Source organism: Cibotium barometz, chromosome 6 (genome assembly GCF_041138505.1).
Source record: "Cibotium barometz isolate CiBa-2024 chromosome 6, ASM4113850v1, whole genome shotgun sequence".
Taxonomy (NCBI): Eukaryota; Viridiplantae; Streptophyta; class Polypodiopsida; order Cyatheales; family Cibotiaceae; genus Cibotium; species Cibotium barometz.
Genome location: NC_141051.1, coordinates 19747802 through 19757103, shown reverse-complemented (window position 1 = coordinate 19757103; position 9302 = coordinate 19747802). Strand labels below are relative to the sequence as shown.

The 9302-nt window shown below is 45.7% G+C and overlaps 1 protein-coding gene and 1 long non-coding RNA gene across 2 annotated transcripts; one reads left to right on the top strand and one right to left on the bottom strand.

Annotated features, from left to right (window-relative positions):
- Window positions 1-255: 255 nt before the first annotated feature.
- LOC147637495 (uncharacterized) lies at window positions 256-6220 on the top strand. Its single transcript, XR_015266045.1, has 3 exons — window positions 256-1062; window positions 5064-5434; window positions 6086-6220. It is a non-coding gene; the product is annotated as an uncharacterized LOC147637495 (long non-coding RNA).
- Window positions 4858-8321, bottom strand: LOC147637494 (uncharacterized). Its single transcript, XM_086799278.1, has 2 exons — window positions 6066-8321; window positions 4858-5351 (listed from the first exon to the last, which is right to left on the bottom strand). Exons 1-2 carry the CDS (start codon window positions 7527-7529, stop codon window positions 4950-4952), a joined length of 1866 nt encoding a protein of 621 aa, XP_086655404.1. The 5' UTR covers window positions 7530-8321; the 3' UTR covers window positions 4858-4949.
- Window positions 8322-9302: the final 981 nt, after the last annotated feature.

The window sequence follows — 9302 nt, the reverse complement described above, 5'->3', positions numbered from 1 at the left end:
AATGATTCAGTTCCATGCCAAATTTCTCACTTCGCGCTCTTGGGAAATTTCCTCTTTGTGGCCTACATAATTTCCTCTTGATGGCCTTATGTAGGCCACAGTGAAATCTTCACCTGGTTTAAAACAAAATTAAATTTTTCATAATAAAATGATAGAGACAAATAAGGTCGGTCCAGCTCCATTGTAAGGGTGATTAGAGGGTATCTAAGGAGATACCCTGTAACATCCAAAGCTAAAGGGGAAGCTGAGGGCACGTGGAGGGAAGGAGGGAAAAGGAGAGAAAAATCGCCTGGTCGCGTATCCTTGGGGCAGAAGCCATGCTCCCTCTCTCTCCCTCTCTTCAACGCAGGGCCCGCGTCATGCTCTCTCTGTCTCTTCAGAGCAGGCCCGAGGCCCTCTCTGTTCGCTTCATCACAGCAGCTCCGGCTTCTCTCTCTCTCTCTCTCCCTTCCTCTCTCTCTCTCTCTCTTCGTCTCTCGCTCCCTGTGTCGGCTCATCGTCCTGCTCGCGGTGCGCTGCTGGTCGCGCCCGGCCAGGTTGTGTGCAGGCCCGCCTTGCCCGCCTTGTGTTGTGGTCGCGAGGTCGTCAATGAGAAGGGCACCGCACACTGCACAGGGAGGGCAGGTCTCACACTCCCCTGTGGGGCAGCAAGCACCCCGTTTTGAGGGGCTCTCTCTCTCTCTCTCTCTCGCATCTGCTGAAGCCCTCCCAGGGATGGCGCAGGAGAACCTGCCTGTGCACTACTGTGCTCCGATTAGTCCCGTCAGAGTGACTAGGTGTCGCGGGGGCGCTTCTGTATGCGCGGGAGGACGCCCTCTCCAAGCCCTTGGGCCCCTTCCCCATCTGGGTGCGCAGCAGGCACAGGAGGACGCCCGTTGTGGCTGGGCTCTCCCTGTAAACCAGGCCAGGCCGAAGGGGGCGAGGTCCGTACCAAAGCGAAGGCGGCCACAGCAGGGAGGAGGTGGACAAGGCAGATAGGGAGGAGGCCGCGGGTGGACGTGCGAGGCACGACGTCGAGTTGCGACAGGTGCAGGCCCCAAGAGGGGGGGGGTTTTCCTTAAGGTTGTTTTCTCGTTTCATCCAAGATGCCATTATTTTTTAATATACAATACTGTTAGCTTAGGGGAATCTTCCGAGAACACAGAAAACAATCAAATGAGCGAGTATGGGGGCCACGATGAGGTTTTTTTGTTTAGTTAAAGGGAATCTTGCATAGATACTGTAGCTAGTCTGGAGGGAGTAGGAGAATGAAGAGAAATGAAACTTGGAGCAGGGAGAGAGAGAGAGAGAGAGAGAGGAAGAGATTTTTTCTGAAAAGGCTACGCTACAGCCTAACCAAGGTTGAGGCTGCTTACACACCGCCTGCCCAAACTTGGGCGTGCGGAGGTGGAAGCCAGTCGGCGCGCTCTCATTCGCCAGAGAAAAAGGTAAGCGCCCAAGATTTCGGGCAGCCGCGACCCCCTGCCCAACGTTGGGCGGGGATTGATCTTCTGCCAGCTCGACAAGTTATGCTATTAAACCAATGAGCTACGAACAGCTGTTAAGTAACTCCAGCGTTTTTTGAAATAGATTCCTTTGGTGTGTACTGCATGCCCAACTCGAAAAACGACGGGCACGTGTATTCAGCCTGAAGCAACCTTGGAGGTCGGTGTCGACGACCACGCTGCCAAGGGCCAGGACTGTTTCCAGGGGAGTGGGGGAAGGCATGCAGCAGTGCGAAGGAGGCGAGGAGGGGTGGCCACCGCTGCGGAGTGACCAGGACAGGCGGGAGGGAGGCGGGGGGGACACTGGCGAGGGGCGAGGCCGTGCAAGTGCAGTGCTCTCTCTCTCTCTCTCCCTCTCTGCTTCTGGTTTTGTCTCTCTATCTTGCTTTGAAGCGCACCCGTGACCTCTCTCTCTCTCCTGGTGCGGATGAGCTCTGTGTCTCCTGCTGCGGAGCTGGTCTGTCTCTCTCTCAAGGGCGTTGACGGGAGGTAGCGCATGAAAGTATAGTGTAGCAAATGTTGCTCTGGAAGCATGGCGGATATAGCTACTCGCCATTGACTCTCTAATCCGTCTGATCTTGCACCGTGTGGGTCTCTAGCCTGTGGCTCTTGTGGGGGCTTCAACGCCCTGCTGGAGGTGATCACGCAGGCAGTGGCGAGGAGAAAATATTCTGGCAGCCTGTGGATCCAGCGGGGGCTCCAACGCCCTGCTGGAGGTGATCACGCAGGCTGGGGACGACGGAACACCGGAGAGGCAGAGCCGAGGAGAGCTGCGGGGCATGGTGATTGCAGAGGTTAAAGAGGGGGAGGCACGGCCGGACCTGCCATCTTGTGCAGCGTGTGCGATGAACCCAGGGATGGGGAGCAGGAGGAGCAGAGCGAGCGAGGGGTTTGTTGGAGATTTTTTTTTGGGGGGGGGGGGGGGGGGGGGGGGGGGATGTCACACGAGTCTGCGAGGAAGCAGGAGGAGGACGCATCAGGTAGCGATGGCACAGGAGGAAGGGGGGATTAATTTTGGGTTTGATTTAAGAGATTTGTTTGGAATCTACTGTACTAATTAATGAAATTTCAAAAGAATGAGCAAGTATGTCTGCTATGAGCGAGTATGTACTATGGAGAGAAAATTCTTTTTCTTTATATTTAACATATGTTAAATAAATAGTGGTATCTTTCACACATCATGACTCATGAGATGACAATAAGCCCGAAGAGATAAGTATAATATAATGAGAAAGGAAACCTCGTTAATCAATTGTTTAAAGTGCCTCAAAAGTTATCCCGAGAAAAAAAAACATGCCAAACAGCGAGTTCTTGCCAATGGGCAAGCCAACAATAACATTTCCTTTATTTTTCTGCCACCAAGCATGTATATCAAATTCACCGATTCATATTTTCTTGAAATACTCCTAGGGAAAATGCCCAACCCAACCCTAAGGTCTTTGCACGGGGAACTCTAGGTGATAATACAGCACTTCTGCCTTCTTAGAAGGCTAATGTAGCATCAATACACACTTAGAGAGAGAGAGAGAGAGAGAGAGAGGGAGGGAGGGAGAGCTTCAGTAGAGGAGTGTCTAGAGGTGATAATCCAATACTTTTGTTGCCTAGAAAGCCAATAGTAGCATCAATACACACTGTGTGTGTGTGTGTGTGAGAGAGAGAGAGAGAGAGAGAGAGAGAGCTTCACTAGAGGAGATCATACACTTGAGAAAGCTATTTGGATTGAGTTGTTAGAAGTTTGATGGAGCAAGGTGCTCAAAGTTCATGAGAGGTGTGGCTTATGGATTGCTTAGTAATGGTCAAGGTTTTGCCAAAAGCGCAAATATAGAAGTCAAAGAATTACTTTGGTCTTCTTTAAGTTGAATTAAGGGAACATGTGTACTCACCAAATTCAAAATCGAAGTCACTCCAATTTAGGTGCATCAATTGTTTTTGAGAAGTGGTAGTGACTCCTTGGCTAGATACAATGTTCGGAAAAAATGTGTCTCAACTTAGCCTTGAGTTGGTTAGAAATTCAAGATAGCTGATTGAGAGGAGACTGAAAAGGAAGAATTCCATTTGGATTTTCAAGAAAATAGTGAAAATTAGCAAAAGAACATAGTTGATTTTCGCTTAAGAATGGGCTTTAAGAGATCTGCGTATGTTTGGGATAAAGATTTTTCCCGAACACTGGCTAGATACCATGCTCAACATATACCCAATTTAAGACTCATTCCTAGCTTAACCAAAGGGATTTGGCCTAGCGGTAAGGTGAGGGCCTTTGTGCACGCCCGCTACGGTTCAATCCTTGCAATTATCAAAAGGGTGTGTATGTGGGCGCAATCCCATAAAACTAGCTCGCAAATGCGAGATGGCTATAAAAAAAGACTCATTCCTAGATTGAAGGAATAAAAAATCATGTAGGATTTGATAGTACTCTAAACAAGGTGAAGATTTCACTATGGCCTACATAAGGCCATCAAGAAGAAATTTCTCAAGAGAGCAAAGTAAGAAACTTGGCATGAAAATGATTAATTAAGGAGAGAACAAGGTGAGGCTTTCACTATGGCCTACATTACATAAGGAAATGAAGAGGAAATTTCTCAAGAGAGCAAAGTAAGAAACTTCGCATGAAAATGGTTAATTAAGGAGAGAAAAAAGAGAGAGATACGAGATACTACCAATTCTTATTACATATGTCACAATCTTTTCTTTTACTTTAAAATTTGACATTTGAAATAAACAAAATAAGTAATTATCAATGAGACACATTATAGACATTTCTCTATGTAAACAAACGTTAAATTTTTTATCGTCGGAATCTTACTTTTTTTTCTTTGAAAAGACAAAAGATTACATAAAAAGTATCACCTTCATTTAAGGCAAGTCTTCTTATTGACCGCTAAGGCCTTTATTTGGCCATAAAAAAAAGTGTCCCCTTACACTACTACTTGATCGGTTGAAAAATCACCCTTGACTAAGAACCTACGTGATCTGTTGAAAAATCACCCTTGAAGTCCTTAGCTCTCTCGACAGAGCACCTTCATTGCCTCTTAGGGCCTATATACCTTTAGTTTGCAGAATAGTAAACTCTATTTCAAGTAAAGGGCGTAAAGAGTCACTACTTTCTCTTCTAGTAAAGAAAAAATTAAAGCAATTTCCTATTTCATTCATGTTTGTATAGAGTTCAGGAAGATGGTAGAATTAAGTTGCTTCTTATTTCTCGTTGGAGAGTTGAATTGAATGGCCAAGGCTTGCTTTAGTATTACACCAAAGAAGGGCCAATTCATAGACAAAACTTGATTCCGAGCTTAATTCTGTAGCATGGATGAGATTCCATTGCACCTAGTACTTACATGATGCACATCAACTCTGCTCTGAATAAACTTATCAAAGAATTAGCTACAAGGAAAAGCATGTTGAACCATTGGATGTACATCGTAGATCATGAAAGGCTTCAAGAAAATGTAGTGCAATTGACGGCAAATATTACAGGATAACAAGCTTGTCTAACTTGGTGAGTAGAGCGTGATTTTCTACCAAAATCTCTCTTAGTTCTTGAAACATGTGAAAGAACCCGAGCTTAATAACTTGTGATTGCAGGTCACCTGTAACTAGGAGAGCGGGGATGCTCCAATACTCCTGGAGTTTGGACTGAGCTGGGTTGCGACCGATGAAATGTTGTGGGTCTGGAAGCAGTGCGAGCCCTGCGGCAGCAAACACCAAATCGGCACGGAAGCTCCTTCCAGCCTTAATGACTCCACGACCGTCGATGACCGGTAATCGGTGATTAAGTTCACTGATGTAGGGAACATCCGCCTTGCCTATTGGCACCTCCGGCCTACTAGAAGTATACGATGTAAAACTGCCGGATGCAAACCTGAGATTGATCTGCACAAAATGCACAAGAAGCTTTAATAATTCTCCTGCTATAACCACTTTGCGGCTTACGACACCCTCATGAGCTTCTGCAGGTATGTATATATGTATATGCATATCTATATATATGTTTATAAATGTATATCTACATGTACATACATACATACATACATATATCTACACACACACACATATATATATATATATCATACTTACCTAGGTGCGGTGGGGGCCAGCTGGGGACTGCCGGTCGGGCTCCCTCCTTTGCAGTTTACGACAACATCATGAGCTTCTCAGGTAAGGTGTAGCATACCTAGCTAGGCGCGGTGGCAGGCAAGGGCTGACGGCGGGCCCGGTAGCTCCTTGCCCCCCACCGCACCTACGTAAGTATATGGAACCTCGTCTCCAAAAGCTCATGACATCGAACACTATAGGGAAACATGAGGGAAAGGGGGCCTCTTCTCCCGGGGCCAGCAGCTGGCCCATGTCCCCCACCACACCTAGCTAGGTATGGTACGCCTCTCCTGAAGAAGCTCATGTCGTTGAACACTAGCTGAGAGAAACATGAGGTAAACGCCCAAAATGTTTTGTGATAATGTGTTTCATTATTTAGTGATAATGGAAATGATAATTCAAGCAGATCTGCCATCATTAAACAAAACCTTCCAAATGTCAATATAATTAATGGGTTTTGATATAATCACTCTCTCTTCATGTTTCTCACACCTGCAGGGCCTTCCTGCTAGGCCTATAAAATTTACAGGCAAGGCGTCTGCGGGCTTGGGTACCGAGAGTGAAGTGCACAGGTACCGTCACCAGGTTTCCTGTCAGCTGCAGCCTCCCATCACACAGCACACTATACTCAATAAAGTCGGTGATTCGCATTGCACATTGCTCCTCGACAGGAGATCCATGGCTGCTTGATATCAATATTTTTGACAAGTCGGGCACCCATGAATAGCTCTTGCCTGCCCGCAGCTTCCTCAATGACCTCAAACGCGTGGACACAAACATGCTGGAAAGCTGGGAAAACTCGCGATTTGGGATCAGATAATTTACTGAAAACACGGCCATTGCCAGACCTTGCTGCCCCTGCCTCTTGAAAAACTCCATGGTCCAGCTTTCCATGTCATGACCCGGGTCCTTTGGAACAAAAAAATCTCTCAATCCTGCCAGCGCAAGGATGCTGTTGATGCGATCGCCCTCGTGCTTGCTATCGCGTTGGGAACACGCCCGCAAGACTAGATCTATGGTCGGGAAAAGGACGCAGATGTTAAGCATAGTTTCAATGCAGCCACTGAGGCAGGTCAGCCATTGCTTTGCCTTTGCATGATGGATCGGCTCACCCTGTTGGTATGCATCTTCAAGCAACGACGCCGACACACCATTCAATTTCACCAACAGTGACCAATACTCATCCTCGTCGATCACTGTAATGCCGGACTCATCTTTATACCAGTCGGCTATCTCGCCCTCCAGCTCTTGCCAGCTCTTGCACCGCCCCAGATTGCCCCTGTCACCCACCCGTACACAGTATCGCCTGCGGGTTGATACTGCTGCCTCTTGGATTGTCCATACCCTTGTGTGCCAACGAGACCCAAAATCTCCGGTCACTGGATGTGGCTCGTGTCTAATTGGTGCCATAGGGCTCCCCACATAATGCAGGAAAATGACAGTCTCCTTTGCATTGGCATAAATGTATCCCATATGCTTGATGCTATCCACAACTTCGGCCTCGTCATGCTGTGAAATGCACACACCATCATGCCACACATATTCTGCTCCTGCAGCCATCAAAATGTGACACATCTTCAAGATATCCTCAACAGTTTGCCAGTGTTTCTGATCGTGCACGCCAGGGCAAGGATGTGTCGAATACCGTGGCGCAGGTCCCGCTCCAGGACATGACGATGTGCATTCACAGTTGAAGACACTGTAAACTTCCATCCCAAAAGTATGGGACACGGCGGTGTACTCACCATGCCAATCTGATCTCAGCACCACTTTTTTCCCTTGCGCCATTAAAGTGGATTTGCAATCGATCACTCGAAACTGTTGAGGCAGCCCCATGGTGCTCAAATTTCTTACGAATTCAGCTCTAAATCGGGCACCCCTTTCTTTCATGGCTCGCAGAGCCAATCTCTCATAGCGCCGCTGACGAATTTGCATGTTTTCAAGCAAAGTTTCCATGATGCAGGTTTAATGGTTCTCTTTACAGCACACAAGAAGCCTTATTTCTGTGTATCCGACTTTTTTTCTCTGTCTCTCTCTCTTAACACACAACAAATTGATTCTGTGTAACCTAGTGCAGAGCACACACAAGATCTCTCTCTCTCTCTCTCTCTCTCTCTCTGCACCCAATTTTTCTTTCTGCATAAGAAGCCTCAGCAGCGTAGAGTATTACGCTAGTGGCTTGAGGTTGCTTTAGTGAAGAGCTTGCTTGTTCCTGGGTACCATGGTTCCAAGTTCCAACCCAAGCTCATCTACAGTTTTAAACTCTCTGATAAGACACAGCTAACTCTGATCTCTCTCATTCAACCCCGAGACTTTTAAGTTTACTCTGTTAGAATTTTCCACCAAGCTGTCAAGGAGAGTTGGCCTAGCGGTAAAGGCGAGGGGTCTGCAAGCATGCCCGCTATAGTTCAGCCCCTGCGACACGCAGGTGTGGTTTTGCGGGGAAGCATTAGCGAAAAAAAAGAATTTTCCACCAAGCTGTCCTATGGCTCATTGACATACTATTGCTTAACGGCCGGCCTTTTAGATTACTTAACACATATCTAATATCTAATTCTAATATATATATAAAGCTGAAAAGGGTGCCCTTCCACGTGGCTGTAAGCTCCTTTCGTCCAGTAGGGCTGCCATTTCATGCATCAACATGCTGTCCCCTACTGCATTTCAGCAAAAAATCGATAGTTATTTGATTGCATACCCGTGGAAAAAACTCGCAAAAATGTATAAAAAATATATATTTTAATCATAAAATACTCAAAAAATTTTTTAAAAATTAATTTTTTTTAAAAAATTTCTAGAAATTTTGGGAATCCATTCTATCAAAAATATCCAACATAAAATATGTGGTATTTTTGTAAAAAATTCCATTAATGCTTATTTTAAACCATAAAAAATAGAAAAAAATAGCATTAAACTCACGGAATTCTCCCGCAACGTCGATTCGTCCATTGAATTGTAGTAACACGCATTGCAATTGCCATATCGATGATCCACGTGCAATTCATCAACATAAATCAACAAAATAACATTTTTATTAGTAAATATTAAAATTTACTATAAAAAATTCAACAACAATTAAATAGAGATTGCTCTGATACCATTGTTAAAACCCTAAGGTCTCTCTAGATAATTGTTATGCATAAACATGCATAAATCAAGCATAAACTCAACCACCCAACCACCCCCAAGCCCAAGGGATGCACACATGAATTATAAATGAAATACATCATACCTATAACCTTGATGTCCCATACCATCAAGAGCTATAACTCCAATCCAATAGCATGTAGCTATAGTGTGAAATGGTAGATGAGTAGATATGGACCTCTACACAAGAGACCATAGCATAAGCCTCCAAGCCCCCAAGCGTCCCTTGAGTGTGTTCCATGCCCCTATTATATAGGAGGGTCCTCAAGTGACTCTTGACTTTTCAAATTTCCCCATGTGTGACCCTTGGATGCCTGACCCTAACCTTAATCCTTAAGGTTAGTCCTAACCCATGCTCCACTAGAGCTTGTTCCTATGCTCCCATACTCACAAGCCTAATGTGGGTTAGCCTAATGTGGGTTAGCCTCCTAGTATATGCACACATAATGTGCATATAACATAGCACACATAATGTACATATAACAAGAGGAAATGGAATGCTTCAACTCATGTTGAAAGGTTTGGATATTAAAAGGGATAAAAGAGGTTACCCTCTCACTCAATCTTTTGGTCATTGCCTGG